At 32.7% G+C, this 22,859-nt stretch overlaps 1 protein-coding gene across 4 annotated transcripts in view; it reads left to right on the forward strand.

The window, feature by feature from the left end:
• Positions 1 to 2,477: 2,477 nt before the first annotated feature.
• Positions 2,478 to 22,859, forward strand: part of LOC148229055 (uncharacterized) — a 61,821-nt gene continuing 41,439 nt past the window's right edge. For 3 of the 4 annotated variants that reach the window (XM_088197122.1, XM_088197120.1, XM_088197123.1), the window contains exons 1-4: positions 2,478 to 2,540; positions 2,653 to 2,708; positions 19,952 to 22,111; positions 22,222 to 22,286. In XM_088197122.1, coding sequence (XP_088053248.1) covers positions 19,960 to 22,111; positions 22,222 to 22,286 — 2,217 coding nt within the window. In that variant the 5' untranslated portion in view covers positions 2,478 to 2,540; positions 2,653 to 2,708; positions 19,952 to 19,959. Of the gene's footprint in view, positions 2,541 to 2,579; positions 2,709 to 19,951; positions 22,112 to 22,221; positions 22,287 to 22,859 lie in introns of those variants that run through there. The other variant, XM_088197121.1, reaches the window with a different exon arrangement.

Here is a 22,859-nt window from a genome sequence, read left to right on the forward strand (position 1 = left end):
AAAGGAAATAAGTATTCTAAACATAAATTATTGTAAGAAGAAATTTAATCTAAATGCTTAATTTCATCGTAAATGCTTGTAAGATACAACTTTGAAAGCACGATTAAATAAATAAATTTAAATTAAATCAAACTTGAAAGAAAAAAAAAATATTTTATAGATCTTATGGTAAATAAATTAAAAAAAGGTAACAATAAATTAATAGTAAATATTATGTTGTAACTTGAAAAGCGTTAGCACAATGTGTTACAATGCAATAAACACAATAAATAACTACATAAAGCAGTGAGACATCAGTTTGAAATCAAAATAAGTATATTTGATAATAAAAAAATCATTATAACAACTTATAGTCAATAGATGCCATTATGCCTCGAACTATATTACTTATTCGTCACGATATTCCTCCGTAAAATCTGTAAAATCTAGAAAACTTAATCTGAATTATAATTATACAATAATCACAAACTTCGAATTCACAGACACGATAGAAATAAAAAAAACAAGAGTTCATATGGGATTAATACTCAGCTCTTTTAGGGATTATTCACCGACATATACCACTGGTCAATCGTGCAAGTTTTATAATATATTATTAGACAATGCATTTGTATGTTTGTGCAGAGAATAGAGAATGTTTTATAGATATATTTAAATGCAGAAACATATTTAGAACAATTTTTGAAGAAGTTTTACAATATAAATAGGTCCACGAATTACAGTAATTAAGAAAATAATACATGCGCCATTAGTATAAAAGTATGACGCAATTTAAATGTGCTTTTAATATAGAAATACGTATCCAAAAATCTATTACATGTATTTTATTAATTATTATTTTTACTTTTATGGTTCGATATTTTTTGTTTAAAATATCAAATATTTGAGGAAAATTGTTTAAGGGATATTAATATTGTGTTTTTTTATTTCAAGGTACCAAAAAAAGTCAATTTGTCCAAAACTGTCTTAATTTCTTTAAAAATAGTTTTAAGTTTATGTTTGTACTCTTGTAAATTATCACTTTTAAGTTTAAAACACTAGTATAAAAAAACTTTTTAAATTATTTATTAAAAAAGCAATAATACATATACTTATCACAAATATCTACTTTGAAATTTAAGGGTGAAGCATTTACATTAAACCTAAACGTATGGTTTGAAGGTGGGGCTAAACAGTAACGCGAATGGTTTTAAGTGAGTATTTCCCCACATTCGTCAGGCTTCCAGGAGTGGATCAGAATAAAGAATGTGATACTTGCTTATATCCAAGTCTTCCAGGAGCGAACACAGATTCATAAAGAGAACAACGATTCATAACAAAAATGACATTTTATATATTTTTAACATCGTAATATAATTTTTTTATAACTAATAATAGGTACGAGTTAACCCTTTCTATGCTACAAATAAATATATAAATTAGTCACCGTTGCGACATATTTTCTGAACTCATATATTATGGAAAATATTTTAATAAGGCATTAGAAATTATTAAAAATATCTACTCATATTATTTACCTAATAATTACTCGTATTTTCTTTGCTGCTCAGTGTTGCCATATAGTGAATTTCTAGTCCAGGTTATTGTCAAGCATTTATATCAAGACGTATTATAACAGCATTACGAGTAAGAATTGAATAAAGCAAATCTAAACTGAATTTTGACCAATAGGATAGAGCAAAAAACAATTATCAAAAAGTCAAAAATTTACGTCAAATGCAATAAAATCGTGCTGTCCGAGTGTTCTCACTGCGACGACCCCGATACGATTAAAAAAGTTATACCTGAAATACATCAGGTACATTTCAAACAACTGTACTTTAGTTCAGATTCATTATTTGACGGTCGGTTTTTACTTTTTTTTTATAAATATGTATATTCTTGCTATGATTTTTTCCAGGGTTGGGTCCTTCAAGGAGAACGGGCCCCGAGAATTTGTCCCCTCTCCCCCCCTCTCAGCAGGTCTGCTAATGTCCTATGTAATAACTGCGAAGCACAATGACTCTTTCTCATTTTTCTGTACATTTTTGGTATGATCTATATTTTGTACATTAATAATCATACATTATTCCGGCGTTAATATGGAAGAAAAAGCAAAAATATTATTTATAATAGTAAGAAGGATCTATTTGTATTGGAATTCCATATTCACTTTATTAAAATATAAAACCACCTCACTCATACAATTTTTATTTTATGTCATCGTTTGTCTTAACAGCATTTATCGGCCATTATATTTGAATATAATAATTACTCATTTGTATTACATTTTATTTTAAATTGTTTTGTTTTATGTGAAAAAACGTTAGATATTTTTATGTAACAAAAATGTTTGTGAAACATTGGTCGCCGTTGTCAGTTGTTTAGAGCGCCGTCCCCCTCGCGCTACATCGACAACATCTGAGCGACGGAGACAGACACATACTTTTCACAGGTAGGTGCGTATTTCTTACAAACTTTACACAGGTAAGTCATTTAGAAGTTGGTTTGCCGTGGAGTAGTTCGGTTATTATGTCCGTAATTGTCGCATTCGCGCGCGGGTACTCTTTTACATACTTTTTCTCTGATCGATAATACTCTTATAATAAATAATACTATATAATACACGTGAAAAATAAGTGTACCAGACTGATTTTCTTTATATTTTTACAGATTAAAAAATATGTGAAAATAAACGAAACTCTGAAAAGTTGGACTGAAAATTACAGGTGAGAATTATGTTTATTTAATATTACGTTTAGTGCTTAACGTTTTTTTATTGCTATTTATGTGAGTGTGTGCCTAAAATTGAATGCACCCCAATCTAATGCATTTCGTATTCGAGACGTTTTGAATTTATGATGGACCGCATATGGCAGCACCAAAAAAATAAATAGAAACGCGTTTATAAAGCTGTCTTAATTATTTTTGCTGGTCGATTCATTCGTTTTTATGGCCAAAAGGTCCTCTGACGTTTATATTAAATCAGTCGATAGATTTATTTGGCCTTAAAAGCTAATAAACTGTCACTGCAATAAAATTGGGAATTAAACATTTTTATTAATTGCTTTTTATAACTAGCTATTACGCTAGCCACATATGTTTGATATTTATAAAATAGTCCGAATTTGTTATGAATGTGCGTGAGGTGCATATATTGTGAAAATGAATAATTGCAGCCCTTATGTATATATCGTAATAAATTACGCATTAAAACGTAAAATCAACGATAATTTAACATATTGTGTGACATATGCCATTGCGGGAGGCACTCGAATGCTGCAAATTGCAGTCTCGTGTTTGAATAAATGACAAACGCTGTGACAAATTCGATATAAATGACTGTAATTATCGAATTGCGTTCGTCCCTTTGAAAAAACCGGTAAAGTTCACGGAGCAATATGGTACATTGCTCATTGAAGAGTAACTTTTTTATTATTTTTTACTAGTATCGATGCGAAAATGATTATATTGGCAATTTCGTGCCCTTCGCAAGTTCAGACGACCGAAAACCGGTCACGATCGTTTGTTCCAGTGCCCAAATATTTTCGAGAGTTTCTTTTTTTATGAAGACTCCACGTTCCATATTTGGGTATGGCGTGCATGGGAATTCTTGGATTGTTTGCACAGAGCCGCCCTTACGCATAGGGGGTGTAATGTATATTCAATTAATAAGCGTTCCGAGAAAACCACTCGAGCGTCTCCAATACCATAAGCAGCCATCCAAATAACCGGACCATTAGATGGTCATTTGTAAGTCCCGAGTAAAGGGGTGCAAAATAATTTGCAAATGCGGCCAAGACAGGTTTGCCCTTATTTTATAATGTGGACATTGAAATCGCAATTCAAGGGCGACTTACCTGTCTGACGTTATGCACTTAACGATTTGATAATAGCATCGAACGACATAATTTTTGCCGCAAAGATAAGATAGCACGATTTATATATTAACTTACAAATATTGCTGTTTAATAAAATTATTAAAAGTCAACTTTAACTATGTAATAGAGAATAAGAAATGCTATTTTAGAAATTTGAAAAAAAACAAACCACGTGGTTGCTATTGAATATCAATGTCATCTTAAACTCCGTCAAAAATTATCAGTCATAAAAATATGTGTACTTAGTATAGGATTAATTAATATAAAGCTGAGTTTGCTCTCTTACAGTTATTTTTAATTTATGTAAAAAATTAATTAGTTTAAAATAATAGTAATACAAATTATATGAATCTTAGCCTTTGACATTCGCACGCGCGTCTGCACCCTAATAATTAATTCGTAAAAATAACGTCACTGCTTTACAGACTTTGATTTCAGTCGGGTGTTTCACCACTTACTTAGTAGTTGTTGATCGTGTTTACTTCATTATAACGCATTAGGCTATGTCTGTCACGTTTCAGTTAAAGATTTATAATGTATACCAATGTTGATATTATATTCAATTGTCAAAGGACAGATTTACAGATGTATTACATTCTAGTAGCAGAATATCAAACAAATATGTTGACTTTTAGGGTAACATTAAAGCTTCAATGTTTTTATTTTAACCGTATCTTATCTGTAAATCAACTCTTTCGACTTCGAATAATCCCTCTCGGCGACACACTTACTATCTGACCATCTAAATTGAGGTGGAAGTTTCCGGGGACAATCTGGTCCTGTTTCTCGGATCGTTATCTGTCCCCCTCGTTTCGAAATGCGTTTCGCAATGTCCATTTGCGAAAACCGCATTAATATGCGAGACAAATTCGTAAATGCGTCTTTCATTGTCGTATCGGAGAATACGCACACTATTTGGATAGAATTGAATGAATCGCGCCATTATTATTCCATAAAACTTTCCTTGGCCGTCTGCCGGTAACGGGTTCCTTCGCAACGGAGGAGACTTCCAAACCAGATATCCCTAAGCTCCCTTTGTGGGGCAAACCAGTTTGCTCACAGTATCGGTGGACACTCGAATCGAAATTGCACTTTAACAACCGAAATTCGTCAAAATCAAAGTTGAGCTTCTAAAGACATCAGATAAGATATATTTTTTTTAGTTTGTACAAAAAAGGAATGACACTTTCAAGACACTTTCATTAGTAGATGCTTTTGTCCTTTATATTTCTCTTATTTTTTCTAATCTGGGATATCGCTTAAAGCTTTAGACCAGGTGTGGCCAACCCAAATAACCTTGCGGACCTTTTTGGAAATGTATCATAACTACGCGGGCCACATATAAAATTATATATCCCCATATTTAATTTAGATACACTATAAACATTTTTTTGCAGGGAAAAATTGTCTATATTGTATTGGCCATTATAAAAAAAATATATTTTGTAAAAGTGTGGTAAGTGCGGGCCGAGCCGCTGGTTGGCCACCCCTGCTCTAGACAATAGAACCATTTTGGATATTGTTTTTCTTAGGGGGGTATAGTGATATAGAGAGTGTATCTATTCTATTGTGTAGAAATATTATTTTTGGGTTTATATTATGTATACAACATACATGATAAATATGGTATTGTAAATGTCTAGCAAGCATTCTAACAGTGCAAACTATAACAGAAATATAATTCATACACATATGTACTTCATTTTACTTAAATTGTACCAGTTCCTCGTAACTAACGCTGAAAAAATATTTGGCAAATTTGTTGACATGCGTCAGAGAGACTTTCTCAAGCGCCGAAGACTTGAAAACCTGGAATAAGGGACGCGATCACAACTTTTGGACTTTCTACAAACCGTTTTTGATCATTTATGGACAATTTTCATTCAATAGACTCTTTAACCACTTCCCTGTCATGTCCAAGCTATTTTTATTTTGACTCAAAAATACTCAAAAATCATCAAATTTCTCGAAGAAATTATCATAGTCTTTTTTGTTACAATTAAAATCTATCCTTATATATATATTACTACGGACTTCTGATATAAGAGTGTAGGTCAAAGTACATTCAAACCGTATTTTGGTCAATAATTGGGCGCAAAAATAATTATCACTTCTCAGAAGTCAAAAATTTACGTCAAAAGCAATAAAATCGTGTCGGCGCTTTTGCAGTGGGAATTGCGACGGCGACGGCACGATTTTATTGCTTTTGACGTGGATTTCTGACTTCCGAGAAGGGATAATTGATTTTTACGCTCTCATATTGGTCAAAATTCGGTTTAGATGAACCTCATTCAATTCTCACTTATTGAAAGTTGTAATTTTGTTATAAAAAGTCTTAATATGAACGCTAGAAAACCAAGCGTTTCCACTGCGATTTTATTGCTTTCGACGTGGACATTATTGAATTTTATCATAAAATGCATATCAATTAATGAAATACTATGTATCTTAATGAAACGAAATACTTAAAAAACGACCACTGATTGGGCAAGTTTTGCCCCCCCTCCTCCTTTGGAAAAAGCTGAAATGTCCCTTCTGAAAATTGATGATCATCGACTGATTGTAAACACTATGTCGAGAATACAATAAAAGTGGGCTTAAAATATTAAAAGTAAAATAATGCAATATTATCAATTCTCTGATCCACATATATATTTTTTGGCACAATCAACGAATTTGTTGTGAATTAATCTTGATTTTATAACCAATACAATTAAATAGCATCACGCTATTTTTTATGTCGATCTTGATAAACTAATTTATCATTGTTGGCAACATTAGAAACTTCCGTCAGACTATGACAGCAATACTATGTATAATATATAAAAATGAGTAAAAAATGTTTTTTTTTTTAATATCAATTTTAATAAAATGTCCAAAATAAAGCATTTTATCAGTCAATAGAAAAATAAACGTATGAGTTTTATAGTCGAATGTTATGATTTTCAGTCGCATGCTAGATCTATAAAAACACTTCAAGCAAATAGTTACCTGTTTTATTGCTTATTTTTGTTTGAACGCACTGCGATTAAAGTCATAAAATCACAGGAAGTGAAGCAGGTGTTGCTAATATTGTCTCCAGTGACGTTTCCTCGTCTACATTGTGATGCAAATCTGACCACCCCTTTTCAGATGGAGGAGACAATCTTTTGTTTCCACTCTGGAGACTGGGTTTTACGACGAAGTGCCGAGTAGTTGAGTAGCCAGACCGCCAGTTTAACGATGCGGTCGAGTATTATGAGTCAATGTAGTCCGAGGGGCCCGAATTGAGAGTAGCCGTGGGGTGCCATCGAACGGAAATCGAGAGCTAAATTAAAATCTTCGGACCCTGTGCGAAAAAATCACCCATAAATATATCAAACCAAAAGGTTACAAAGATAGGGAGTACAATGATTTCGCTTCCTATTCGTGAGAACAAAAGTAGAACCCTCGTACGACTCAGGGGTGAATCTTCATTGTTTCTCAATGATAAGGGACGTCCCTTAACGTTTTGTTTACCACTCAAAACTTTGACGTTGCATCGGGGAGAAGAAGATGCAACAAAGTGCAACTTTCAATGAAGGACGGTTTTAATTTGAATGGCAAATTATCGCATAAATTCTCATTATGCTGGCAGCAGCGCTTCCTGAACTTTTATAATTCCCCCTGTTTTATTATTCTGATTTCTGATTTATGCGCGAGTTTTAGAAAAATTCATACAAAATATATAAGCGAGAATAATAGAGTAAGACTTAATATGTTATTTATCAGCTTCTTAATATTTCTCTAAAAATTTTAAACGTTTTAAAATATTGTATTGCATTTATAGACTATAAACAAAATCGACATGCGGTCCTCTCTCTATACGCATAAATTGTCATCGATAACTCTTTTCCCTTTCGACTACTTCCGCATCTTGAACTGTGAGGCAATAAATATCATTTTTTTAAGACCAACCCCCTTTTGATTGTCGTTTATTCATAATTTATTGCACACTAACCTGAACATATAAAAATTTCACGCTCGAATGGTTACGAATCTCATTATAGCACAGTTTATGCGCATTTATTACGTACTGAAAAAAGAGACACTTCTCAAGCCGGTCACACCCCATGCTACACTTTTTATAAGGGATGCAAAAAAAACGACGATACACGCAGAAGTATTAGATTACTTATATCGCAAGGGCGGATATGTGATACGAAGCGATTCGACATAATAAATATAATATCAACCCTTTGAGCTGTCAAAAATCGAAGGCAATGATGCGTTCGATTTTTGCATGCGGGCAACACTATGGCGTATCCGGCGCCATTTTAATTGACAGCGAAATGTCAAATGCGAAAAGAAGACGTAACAGCGATAATTGTGACCATATATGAAATACATATAAAAAAACTAATTTTATAAAAATAAAATAGTTTCGTAATAAAATTGATCGAAACAGCGACATATGCAACAAAAAATACGCTCGTTGAGTATATCGGCGCCGATTTTGATAAAAGAAGAGAAAACTTTCTAAATGATCGAAATAATACAACTAATAGGCTATAATAACGGTGTGCGATCTAAAAGCATCGTTGTGTGTCAGGAAACGGTTTTCGCTGAAAATTAGATTTTTTTGAACGCATTAAAAAATACGAACATCGCAAGGAGGGTTACCGCTCTGCTTTCGCTTTCTAACAATAACCATTATTTTTTTTCTACCCCAAGAAATGATAATAATGAATTGTGCAAGACTCGATCTAGATGCATGTAACATCTGCCTACCTGAAATTTATAATGGGACCGAGGTTGTATATATTTTTTTCGACGCTCATCCATGTGACTTGAAATTAAAGAAAAAATCACAGTAAAAAAAAATACTTATTAAATGCGCAATATTCGCATAAAATATACTGCACGTGTTTATGTTTACGTAGTCTCGCTTGCGACTGATAAGAAGAACCGCTGAGTTTGCTTTTTGATAACTTTGACCTAACCGAACCCTTTTCCGTGGGAATTGGCTCGGCGGGACCCTAAAATTGGACAATAACCAAAGGACAAGTACATTTATTTAGTTCTAGAGAACCAACCTGCGCCTATAGCCAAATTGATTCAATTATTTACTGGGTGGTAAAAAGTGGACGCGCCTCGTATGGAACGTCGTTTACCCGAAGTGCTGTAGTTTTAAACGTACCCCACGAACACTTCACACCCCTCCGATAAAATAAAATATATGTACTTGGCACTTTGACACCGAAGGCAATAAATTAATTCGGTTTACTTTAAAACGCCATTTTTTACGCGGTCGCAGTAGTTACGGGTCGTTTTATGCGACTGCTTCAAAAGGACCGGTTTCTATTAGAAAGCCATAAATCGAATTATGTACGCGCATTCATAAATATACGTCGTTTTTGGAAAGATAAATAATAAATAAAATTCGTCGCCAGCGCTAAAACGCATAACGTTCGCTACTTCGATTCAGTTCTCTATTAGAAATACATTAAAATTGACACGAATCATAATGTTATTCAACATGCGATAAAATGATTAATGATCGTAACTTTTATTATTTAGCCTTAGTGAAATAAATAAGTTCGTTACTTAATTAATAAGACAAATTTATTTAATGCTCGTTATTTTGCATACTAAATTGAGAGATCCTCGTTAGGAATTCTTAGTAACGAGTCGTTTTTTGAATATTTGCGTTCAAAAACGTCTTAAAAAAAGTAAATGTTAAATACACTTTTATATTTATATATTGATATTTGGCTATTTATTTATTTACAGTATCATAGTAAAATATATGATTAAAATTTTTGAGGTTATTTCATGAATAAATAAATATGGTATTTTAAAACGCCTTTAACTAGCATTACATGATGAATTAGTGTATGTGTGTGCTATTGATTTGGGGTCTTTAGATAGTATTTACAAGTTTTTAGAAAAAAAATGGTGATTTTTCCATGGGTATAAATTATTTATAGCTTTTTCTAGATAAAAATACTGTGCACTTTATTGTCATTTATTTGTAATAAAAATGAAATTTATATACTGTGCGATTTTTAAGACTTTACGAGTTTTTTTTTCATGGCGAGAATTCACGCTTTTATGGCCACATCTGTCAAATGATGATTTTCATGCCTCGCAAAACCGGTAGTTTATTAGAAAGCCATCGCAATTGAATCACAACTGGTATATAGCTTTTTACAACACACAATCGAAAATAAAATATAGACATTGTTATGGGGACGCATTGTCATAATACAGACGAGTTCTGTCGTATATGTATATATATATTATGTACATGTTGACGAATGTTAAGGTTAAGAAACAAATGTTTATTCTAGAAAATCGCAAATTTGCACAGTGTTTGCGCAAATAAATGCGCACAGAAGGCGTATATTTATAAGTATAACAAATTGCGCACAATGTGAGAGCCGTTACGAAAGTATTCAGCTTTTCCTTTTATGCAATTCGCAATAATTTTTTTCGCGCAGGACATCATTGTGCCCATGTCAAGTTCCTTACGGTGGGGTTCCCCTTTGGGGTGGCGAGACGTTATGGAAACTAGAGCAGCTGATCTACAAATCTATGATAATCGACCTATTGATTGGGAATTGTAACGCGGAACTGGCAACTCTCCATTGTGGTCCTTCCAGAAAAGAGCGGAGTAAAAAAAAGAGCGAGTTGAAGGCCGGGCGATTTGGCGAGACGTTTCATGGCAAAAAACTACTGACGTCTCACGGTCGAGCTTAATGAAGATTATATTTTTTACTATACTAGATAGACATATAATGGGTGTTTTATGCATTTTTTGCTTTGTTTTATATGCGAATGTAGATCAAAATATATTCCTTACTTACTTAATATTAATATAGACGTGATACCTGAATAAGTACTGAATTTATTTATTCACAAGTTATATAATATTAAAATTATGTATATCAAGGAAAATGATTTTCTACGTACTGTAACATATCTATTTACATCCCGTCGACACCTGTCCACCTCCTTACGCACTATCATCAATCCCTAACTTATCTTAAAAATATTTTAAATTTTGCCACTTACGTTTAGCAACATTCCATATTATATATTTTTTACGATTTTTTTAAACGGCGTCATGAATTTTCTATGTGTTTGAATAGCAACCGTTTTGAAACAAAATGGCTAACGAGCTTTTCTAAGATATTCACAAGTTCTATTTTTAGAATCAATATCAATATGATTAAAATTATGGTAGTTATTGTGATATATACATATATTATATGATATTATAAATATATTAAATTTTTATTGCGATATATTTTTTCATTTTTGACTATGGACGTCATCAAGATCTTACTTTCTTGTAAGCGTTTTACGTTTCGAAACATGCAAGATGAAGAGTAGCAGATGATTTTTAAAATTTAAAAAAAATACTCCTAATCAATCATATTTGGTTTTACACGTGGAGCACGGCAATGTACAGGCGCATAATGTCAATGACTTTTTACCACTATTGGAACCTCTTCCACTGCCCATGCAGTGTGTATTGAGTCGCTTTTTGAAGTGTACGCCTGTCGCTAAAGATTTTTCTGGTATATTTGATATGCTAATAAAACTTTACAAAGTACACATTAAAACTGTTAGATCGTTTTATTATAATTTCGTTCTTTGCTTCGATTTACGCGAAATTTCATGGAACCTATCTACCGCATAGATCGAAGGATAAATGTGTATGTAAATAATTTCATATTTTATTTTATTTTAAGCTGTTTAATCTGTCATATTTGAAGCTGGTCGTTACACCGAATGTCTTTACAAATGCATTCTACATAATTTTAATTGTGTTTTTTCACATGTCGAATAATCTCAGACATTTAATCCCCATTGTGTCTGAAAACGCTTTCGGAACGCGCTGTACCCAGCCGCCGATTTCCTATCCCTATTGAAATGCTAAAATCCGCAGAACTATTGAATTTTAAAAGGAGCCCATTGTCCGTGGGAGACGAAAACCGGAGCAAGCTGCGACTTTGCGACTTCATCCCGGTCCCCTCGCGTAATCCGCTCCGAAGGTCCAGAGCGGCTTCCGCGTCCGGAAAAATGCCAATTAGAAACAATCGTCGAAAACCGGCTGCATCCCCCGACAGAGTTTACACCTTCTCGCACAATAGTCCAATTAACAGGGTGAGAAATGCGAGCGACAATACGAGTTTCGGGAAGGAGCCGAAAATAATGGCAAACGCGAACGAGCTGTCGACGTCTGATTTTCTCGGATCATCGGTCCTTTTCGGTTATTGTTTAGCCATGCGGAAGGGGTGTGAAAATACGTGACCCCAAACACAACAATGTGGGGTATTCGATTTTGGGCGGAGAAGTACGTGTGAAATACGCTCGGCTCTAAAGGGTCTTAAATTTCAAACTTAAAATTATTAAACCTAGTTAAGCTTGTGTATTATTAGATTTGAGACTAGAACATATTAATGACATAGTATAATATAACGAGCGATTAATTTATGTAGAATTTTTAATAAATATTAATGGGGAATTATCGAAAAAGTGATACCTTCCATCCCAGAATATAATAAGCACCCCCAGATTTGGCATTATAGATTTAAAATCTTTAATCAACTGGTTAGGCAATGACTCATAATATATATAGAAATCCAACTTAGTATTACTATGAATTATTTCTTAACAAATCTACCTCAAAACTTTTCGAACATCCTGTGTTATCGGTGCATTTTTTTTACGGACATAACTCTCATTGCACAATAGATTTGTGTCCTTTTGAGGAAGAAGTAAATAGGAAGGCATCCGCTGCCTTTCTTCCTGAGTTTTGGCATAAATTCACGGATTGCCGGTCACGCGTTTCGACATCGAACAGTCGAAAGGCGTAGCAGTATTGAAAAATTGAAAGGACCACCATAATTTATTCGTAAACGGCGGAATCGAGCAGATAAGAGGCGGTTGAGCCATATGGCCGCCGAATTTGCATAGACAAGGATCTTTACGGGATACTTTCCTAGAGGGTGGTGCGGTTAAATAGCATGTTTACACACACACGTGCTCAAAACATGCTACGAGGGTGTGTTTTATTAACGCTTTTTCTTCGGACAGATTTGCTCGTTATTCAATTAATTATTAGCTGGGGGGATATGGCAAATTTTACGTACAAAATAATACATAAATTTACGATATAACGTACTAAACCATATGCGCGAGTATAGGAAATAATATGTATTATTTATAAAAAATAATATAAAAAAACAATGCACACTTGAGTGATAAAATGATGGGGTGCTTAAGAAAAGGGTTGATATGAAAATTTAAAAAAATTATAATAAAATGCTAAAGTTTATAATGTATACGAGAAAATATAAATATGTATTAAATGTTACTTATTATGTTGTTCATTTTCTTCATAGAACTTTATTTTTTAATAACTATCAATAAAAGGTAAATTATAGGATCCTAATTATTAAAATAAATTTTTGAAGTTAGTCATAAAGTAAAATCATTTAAAAATAAATCTCAATCTTTTTATTAATAAATGCCATTACCTGCCCCCCCCTCCCAAATGACACCCTGGATATTTCGTGCATAGTGACGTTTATTGATTGTAGGCTTTAATAATAGTTTATAAATAATAAAATAATTGTCACTAATTTACAGATTTGATTTCAGTCTTGTATCTTACAACATATTTTGTGAATATTGTCATAGTTCCATAGCTTTAAACCCATAACTTACCATACAATAATTTTCGCAGCTTTGGCAAATATATGTTTTTGCTACAATGATCAGACTTCAGATTTTCGAACTTTTTTTTTTAATAAAATGTTCTATTAGTAAAAAAATCCTAATATATTTTTGTGTGCTTTTTTAAAAAAAATACTTCTTAAAAAACATATTTAAGGATATCTTTGTTTTGGACTGTTTTTTTTAAAAACGTAATTTCAAGTTTTTCTTATTTATTAAAATCAAGATTCATAGTATTTAATTAAATTAAATTAAATTTATGGCTAAATTTAAGGGGGGGGGGGGGCAAAGGCACTCACCTGCCACTCCCAAATGATAGTGTCCCTGATAGCATGTAGAACCTATCAATCATTGTAAATTAGGTTTTCTATTCTCAAGATCTAATAAAATTATATATTAAATAAATATAGTATATATAAACAAATGTTCAAATATATTTACCATATTATATACAACTCATTAGATTAAACAATTTTGTAACATTGTACAATAATTTGTTTGTATATTTTTATAGGAAAATATAAATTAATATTGCTTTTTATTTATAAATAAACTAGAGCCATCTAGCGGTTTTCGAGTAAAGTATTTAATTAATTTATTTAGTGAGTCCGCAAACCATCGAGTATCAAGAAAATTTTGCATTTTCTTGAAAATTGCGCCAAAAAAATCGTTTATGTTCGTTTTTTATACGTTTGTTTGTGTGTCTGTGCAATGCATATGTCGCAACGAGCTACCGGTCAATAGAAGACCACATTGCACATGAATTCCCATGAATAATTTATGAGTTAAGACGAAACCGGAGCCCCGGGGGCGCAGGCACCGTGACGGAGCGTTCCTTATGTCACTCCGGAACCGCCGGAGCAAACAATGGCAAAAAATCGTTGCAAACCCCAGAGTAATTCGCTGTACCACTTACTCGCCCCTTTGCCTAAAACACAATGGCTGAAAATTAATACTAGCACGAAACTATACACTCTAATAACCATATTCGAGAGCGTTTAAATGGCTATTATTAGTTTCGCGTGCTTTATGCACGCGCTTTCGTATATCGAATAATTTCGCGATCTTATCAAAGAGCTGAGTATAAGTACGAATGTATTATTTGTACTGGAGTGAAATCAATTTTTAATAGTATCGTAGAAATATCGGATCGAAATATAATGACTTTTAAAGCAACGGCTCTCAATCTTTCATTCAAGAACTTTCTGTTTCGATAAAGAAAAGCTTTTCAATAGTTCTTTTATTGTCTTAAGATGATGACTGGTACCAGCAAACAATGTTGACGTACTTCAACTGATATTTTTTAGGTAGACATACTATGTATGTATAAATGTACATGTATTTGTTTGTCCTTGTTTGATTCTAAAACATCCGTCTGTTAAATAGGACTTTAGCTGCAAACTAAGTTGCTTAGCATTTTAAATTCTATGTATCACACCTTATCATAGGCTTGAGCAAATATCAATAATATTGTTGAGAAGTTATGATTAACTTATACTACAAAAATGTTATTTTTCTTTAAAAAAATTACATACAGTCAAATTAAAATATATCTGATTCTCTTTTTAATGATTACGTCTGTTCCGTTCTATCAAATTTCGGCAAGCAAAGGGTTAATAATGTCGAAAACAGGCACTGCCTCTCAATTATGTAGTACGTCGAATTTATTACGATTATATCTACATATATCATATATCAGAATTGCAAAATGTTTTCCGAGCCTTTTATAACCTTAACCTCCTCGGACCCAGTGCACATATCAATGTTAAATAATTTATTGCTTGTTTTTGAAGCCATTTTCGATTTATTTTTACCGATTCTTTTGGTTTAACACAATATATACAAAATAAATCATATTATTTCGAAATACAAAAAAATATTTTTCATCTACTAAATAAAAACATTTCTACGAAAAAATAAATAAAAATATTTTTTATACCCCTTTACTTAAAGTAAAATACTTATAAATAAATATATTTTTTCTACGAAAAATAAAAATTCAGGTTTAGTAAGGTTAATATCGATGTACAGTAAGCCCCAAAATAACATGGTAAATTGGGGACGTGCTATTTGGGTGCGTGTAGTTGGAGGACTAGAAAATACTCATACAATTTTTTGCAACATGTATGTACAAATCAAGCGCGTGTAGTGAGTGAATTACCGTGTTATTGGAGGGGTCCATTGTATTATATTTTAAAGCAAATATCGATGACTTAAAATGCAAATTTGCTGAACCAATTTATTTAAGTCATTTGGAATATTAACGGCGATCTAAATTCATAGGTTTTTTAGTGGTTAAAATATAACAATTTATTTTGGACCATCTTAATATTAATCGTCAACTCAAGATTGTTATTATTGAAACATTTTTTATTTTTCAAAGTTTATAGAATAATTTAAAGGAATAAAATATCTTAACTTTTGATTATTATTATTTATTAATAATATGCAGAAGTATAAATTCAGTGAGTTTTAAAATAGCTTTATATAGTATGATATATTATAAACTAATCACTGCGTTATTTTTGCATTTCTGATGCGTTTCGCCCAAACTGTTTTAGGCATCTTCAGATTTTTTTAGAAAAGCTTAGTAAAAATATGCTTTTCTAAAAAAATGCTTTCTAAAGTTTGTATTGACTATTAAGCGTGTTATTTTATATTATAAAAAAATCCCCAGCAATTTTTATTTTAAGCGTAACAGTCTCATAGGTAGTTTATCCCTATATTTTTAACACACCTGCTCCAATATTTTGGTAGTATATTTTACAACCAATAAATTTGAATAACGTCCATGATAATTTTCATAGTTATGAGGTGTGATTTTACCGTTGAAACAATTTCGTGACAAATCTGTACAGGTGCAACGCGAACGGAGGGCGATGCAAATGGGGGTCAATGGGGGCGTCGCCGCCCGGCACGGCCCTGGCTGCAGTAAATGCCTTAATTTAGTGTTAATTTGCTCCGAGGGTCTTGTTGTTATCAGTGTCGCCTTTTCGGGGGTGGGAATAGTAAAAAACGTCAGTTATTAACGAAATCATGGAGACTATAATTACGTCGGTTAAAATTTAACTTCCTGTACCTATGCGTGCTACTTCTATCAAACGTGTTCTATTCCATTAAATATTATAGGTTTCATGACCAAAAATTAGAGTCCGTTACACGTTTTATATTTTAATTGGCAATTACTTTGTGAGATTTTGGTGTAATGTTTTTTCTTTATGTTTTGAATGAAATTAATTATTAACTGTATTTTTATTATTTTTTCACTGCGTTTAAAAGTATTCCTCAACGTTTCGCCAAAAATATCTTACGGCATTCTCAAGAGGTAACTTTAGTGCACTTTCACAGTTCCAAAATTTCCGGTGTAATAAAATAATATTATTACTTTTACTTAAAAAAGCGGCAAAACTAATGCACACAGTTGCCACCTGTATACATGAAAAGGTCAAGGTATAAAATATGTTATTAGTTCTTCAAGATAAAAACAATGGAATTCGTTTCCGTCACACGTGTAAGCAATAAAAGGGGACAAGAAATTAACGTATGACTGATACATCGATACACTAGTGTTAAATAATAAATCAACCCCTTAAACGTATAACGACGTCATAGAATATAAAGTATTTTTTACTTAACGAGCACTTCTATTCACCTGTCAGGTGCAATCCGACATTTCGTATTCCTTCGCCCAATACGGCTTTGTTATATTCTTTCTTAAAGGTCAGAACGGTAATAATTGAAGAATCGAGGCACAGGTGTGTCAGGTGCTTCTCGAGATGTTTTTTTTCCATTTACTTTTTGGAAACTTTAAAGTTCCGCCTTGGCACGTGCTGTCTATGGGTCGGTTCTGGTAGCAATCGAGCATATGTCAAAGGTTTTAATCCAATTTGGAAGTGGATGTTTGTTCAACGCTAAAGGTCTTGGCGATTAAAAACAAAGGGCGCTTGTCCTGCTAGTTGCAATGTGTAAAAAAGCACCTGCAACATAATGACTTAACAGTCTTCTAAATTCTCACAGATGGATGATGGACTAACATCCGAAATTGTGAGTAATAATGACTTCCGTCTATTTATATGTATAGAATAGTAGCAAATTTGTTCTATAGGCGTTATATAATATTATGAAAAATATAAATATATTGTAAAAAATTTCGTTGCACAGCTTAAAATGCAGAATTTGTTACAAATGAAGTTTCAATAATTTACTAATAAAAATAACAATTATTCTAAATAAATAAATATATTTTTAGCATAAGATTATATTTTTTTATTTTGTCGATTTTTAACAATACATATGCTTCACCTAAAAATAGTTGTCAATAATATTTTTATAATAAAATACTAGGGTCAGATATATTATTTTATGCTTGGGGGTTATAGGTTCAAATTTGTTACCAGTAAAAATTATAATTAAAATTTTAAAATATTTTTTGTTTTAGTAAAGTTTTTCATTGCTAGAAAAACTTAAATTTAATTACGAATTTAAAATCAGATAACTAAATATTGTTGAAATAAAACCGTATGTACGGCTATTCATAAAATTAGAGCTACGCGTTACACGTAACTGTAAAATATGATAAAAGCAACTGGAAATGATTAAAAAGGAATTACCTATATACATTTTTTTTAAATATACATCTGATACTAGAGATACAAGAGAAATCATAGTACAAATTTAATATAAATAGAGTTATCTTATCTTTGTGGCAAATATATAAAATTTATAAAGTAAACTATAGAGCAACATTTTGCTACATAAGTAAATAAAATTTCGTGTTGATTTAATTTATTTTTTGAAATAACTTTTTTCATTTTATCATGTGACGCATTGGGACAATCATGCTAGTTTTATTTGTAAAATTATTTATTATAATTGAATCATTTTAGCATAATATTTTTTTTAAATTGTTGATTTTTGAAAAATACATTATTTTTACTATATATAAAAAGTATTACATTTTATGCCAAAATATAAGGTTAGAATATTGTTTTAGCTTTATGGTTCTAGATTAAAATTAAAACTACTATAAAAAAATGTTCTAGTCATTTTTTTCATTGCTAGAAAAAAACCTAATGACATAGTGACAGATTTTTATATTTGTGGCAAATATTTTAAACGATTTAAATATTTACAATATTTTAAATATTCATACGAATAATTGTTACGCGTCACATGTATCTGTAAAAAAATAAACTAGATGTGTAAAAATGGTCTAAAAAGCTATTTACCTCAAATTATACACAATACAAAAACAGAAATAACACATTTAAAAAAAATTACTGCTTAAAAATTTTCCCCTCTACTTCTTTAACTGTAAAATAATTTACAATATTAATAATATAGCAATTTTTGTAACCACAACAAAAGTAAAGCTAAGATATAATTTAGTATCAATATTTTTACATTAAATAAAAAAATATTTCGTCAGAATATTTTATCATATTTATAAAATAAAAATATATATTATTCTTAGGATACTATTAAAAAATCTAAACATCCTATCTTTATGGCAAACAAGTGGAAAAATAGTTATTTTAATATAAATCGGCTGATTTATACATAAATTTGTTGGGATATAAAACGCTATATCAAAAAATAATTCAACATAAGTACTGCTTTGATGTTAACATACATCATATTCGATTGGTTTTTGGCTCGCTTCCAAGTAGTATTGAGCTCTCGTCAGATTACAAGAAATGTTGTGTACATACATATGTATGTTTCTGCTAGGAATATATTGAAACCCAAATTTTAAAAGATACCGAAATGTAATTTAATATTCGAGTGTTTCAAAACCCCGAATGACAGGTCACTGACATTTAAACGGTTGAACTTTTTCATTGCTTTCCCTCACGCACTATCGCTGTTCAATGTCACCGATCTCTTTGCCGAATTAACATTTTTTTCATGCGTCCATCATCAGCTTCCGGCTTCGTATTTTAATGTCCAAACGTCGACAGCCGGAAGTTCATGCAAATGGAATTTTCTAATTCGCATCGGAACCGTTTAACACCGCTTCCAACACCTGTGCCGTTGATTCCAGATCGCGGGGGTCTAACCGACCCCGTGCCACTCTCATGTTCTATTTCCGAGTCAGTTTTTACGGCCTACCTGTTGGCGCGCTAAAAATGGCTGACGCTACATTCTTGTGATTTTTCGTCGGTTGTCACGCGCCGCTAGACTCGTATCATGAGACCAACCTTCGCGTGATGTTACCCAGTTAACCTGGTTGCTGGGGTGGTTAGTCCAGACATCCGGTTATGATCCATCGTGAGAAATGCTGTAATTAACTGTTGCACTAGGGTTAATGTAAAAACACCGGTAGCTGACATCTCGCAATGTGTGTGTCTGTTCTTTGAAAGATTATTCTCTTTCTTTTACAGGTGTCAATATGCTAAAATGGGCAGTGTCTTCCAAAAGAACGGGAGAACCGCAGCAACCCGGACGACTATCCCTAGACTCTGGAGGCATCACTAAGCCCAAAGTGACCAGAAGAAGATCAGTAGGCGGTCCTACGAGCAGAAGAAGAAGCAACATCCACACCAGAAGAGTGCTTCAAGACAAAGAAAATGTCAACTTCATGGCAGGTTGCACTCCATGCTTTCCATCAAAAGATCTATTAGCAATACGAAAATTCGATTCTCCTCTGAAAGACGTCAGTAATATAACTCCCAAGACGCCTGGATCTCAGAGAAACATAAATCAACCCAAATCTAGGATAACGCCTAAAACGCCTAATTTTAAAATCTATCAACACTTGGACGAAGAAGACATAGAAACTAAATCAACGCCAATATCTTGCCTTTCGAAAGACACCAATACCACTCAAATTTTCAAGAGAAGGAAAATATTATTGGACTCGCCTGTAGATCTAGAAGAAACGAGAGATGTAGATATAAAAGTAGTCAAATTAGAGCCTATTAAAATCGATGTGAAAATATCTAGTCCTTTAGAAGAAAAAAAATTAGAAGTCAAGAAAACGTTTTTTGAAAAATCTTCTTCTATGTCTGAAGTGAGAAGCGTAATCCACGGTGGTAGTTTACCAACTTTCGAAATAGAATATTCACCTACCAAGACTCTAGTCGGGCATGAGAAGTATAATAATGTATCTTGTTTAAGCACATTACCTATCATTGGATCTAGGGCTTTCTTAAAAAATCCGCTTTACTTCAAAGCGGAAGATTTGCCTCAAACGGACAAGAAGCCCAAGATTGAATTTTCTGATAATTTTAGTATGTTACTCAATAAACTGTCTCCAATGTCCGCGTTGAGATTCAACGGTCATAAGAATCAAAAGAACAAGGTCTGCTCTGAAGTTTCTCCGTTGGCCAAGAAGCTGGCTTCTTTGTGCTTCAACAAGATCAATCCTGCTACTCAATCGCCAGAAGATGAAAATGAGGCTAAAAACAAACATAACAGATTTATGACTAAAGATGATGAGGTTTCAGCCGAGATGGAAACTAAGATGATAGACGAAAAAAGCGTTTTGAGTAAAGAACAATCTATATCTGATTCTAAAATGGGCGATGCTACTTTAGAAAAAATGATCGAGGATATCATAAAAAGCAGCAAAAAAATCAAGCATGCGAGGCGCGTCAAACTAAAACCACTGCATAGAAGTAAATCATCTGATTATAGCTCAGATTCTGAAATCACTACAAAAACTTCCAACTCTTCCATCCATAGCGACAATTCAAAGAAAACGAACAATAGCATAAATACAGAATCTGAGAAAACTTACATAATGTACGATTCTTTAAATTATAGTGAAAGAGAAGTTAAGACGCCTGAAAATAGATTATCTTTACCTAACGTGGAAAATAATGAGCTTTCAATGACAACTAGAGGTCGTAAGAGGTGTTCTTCTGAATGTACGCCCAACGGTTCTTTGCCGCCTGATTATGACTTTAATCTGAAAAGGCAGAGGTGCGTTAGAAGAAAAAGATCACACAGAGAGAACGGCGAAGAAGGAGAATTGAAGACTATAGTTAGGGAGTCTAATTTGACACTCAAAAGTGGAATACCTAGTCCGTATACACCAGAGAACAAATGTCAAAACCCTTTCAATCTTATTCAAAGCAATTCGTTCAATTCTATAACCAGTTATCCATTCAGCGACTATCAAATGTTGGGTATACCTAATATAGAGAGCGGGGTTTCAAATAGTAGTTTGATGTTAGGACAGTTTTCGAGCGAGAAGAATTACGGTTCTAAAATGTTTGGGTTGACTTTGGACAGTGGCATACCCAGTCCTGCTTCCGTCTTTAATAACAACTTAGCGCCTGATTCTGGGTTTAGTTTGAGTCCCATATTGACTTCTTCTCTTCACGACGATAGTCAAAAGCACGAGTGGACTTTGAGCGAGCCTGTGACTCCGATAGCAGAGTTCCGATCTTCGAGAAGGTGTTTGACTTACTCGCCGGACTATGGAAATTACAGCGATGACAAAAAGAACCACTTTGGAAGGTCAGGAAAACGGCAAACTACAGCTGGCGAGGTGGAGCTGACGGTGACATGCAAGAGCGACCATGTCAAAGTACATAGTGAGTATAATGTAAATGTCAACTGCGCACATGATCATTCATATTATTAAATTATTTAAAGTTAATCATGAAACGTTTAAAAGTTAGTTAAAATGCATATTATTTTTCAGTTGTCAAATGCACAAGCTTGCAGAGGCCCAATGGGAGCTCTAAGAACGTCAATGCGTATGTTAAGGTAAGCATTTTGCATATATAAACTAAAAACTATTGAGAAAACTCTGTTCTGAAGTTTCTCCGTTGACTAAGAAGCTTCTTTGTGCTTCAACAGGGTCAGGTTTATGACAATATACGATGTGATTTTTGCTAGGGGTACCTATCCGGTTGTGCAATAAGCGAGAGAATAGTCCGATTTTAAATCAATCATAATTTCGTCAATATTTTTGGATATAAATTTATTTACTTTCTGCCGTAAAATAATTTTGAAAAAATCGCTTACTTATGAAAGCAAAAAATTATATAATGATTAAAAAATGTGACATATCATAACCACGTGTGTAATGTATGACTATGCTTTAGTTAAAAAAAAAGCAAGTAGATTCCTGCACTAAATAGTAGATATTTTTGGCAACAGAAGGGTGTAGAATAGATTAACCAAATCCTAACATTGCAGTACAAAAAAAGTTTCGTCCTCGTCTTCCGCTTTTATCCGATAAGCATCACGAAATGAATATGCTCGTCTTGCGCATACATATGTGATATAATGTTTTTTAAGATTTTATAAAAAAATCAAATACAACTTATAGCCATA

Source organism: Plectrocnemia conspersa, unplaced genomic scaffold (genome assembly GCF_051122295.1).
Source record: "Plectrocnemia conspersa isolate PC_06_02 unplaced genomic scaffold, ASM5112229v1 ptg000011l, whole genome shotgun sequence".
In the NCBI taxonomy this organism is placed as follows: domain Eukaryota; kingdom Metazoa; phylum Arthropoda; class Insecta; order Trichoptera; family Polycentropodidae; genus Plectrocnemia; species Plectrocnemia conspersa.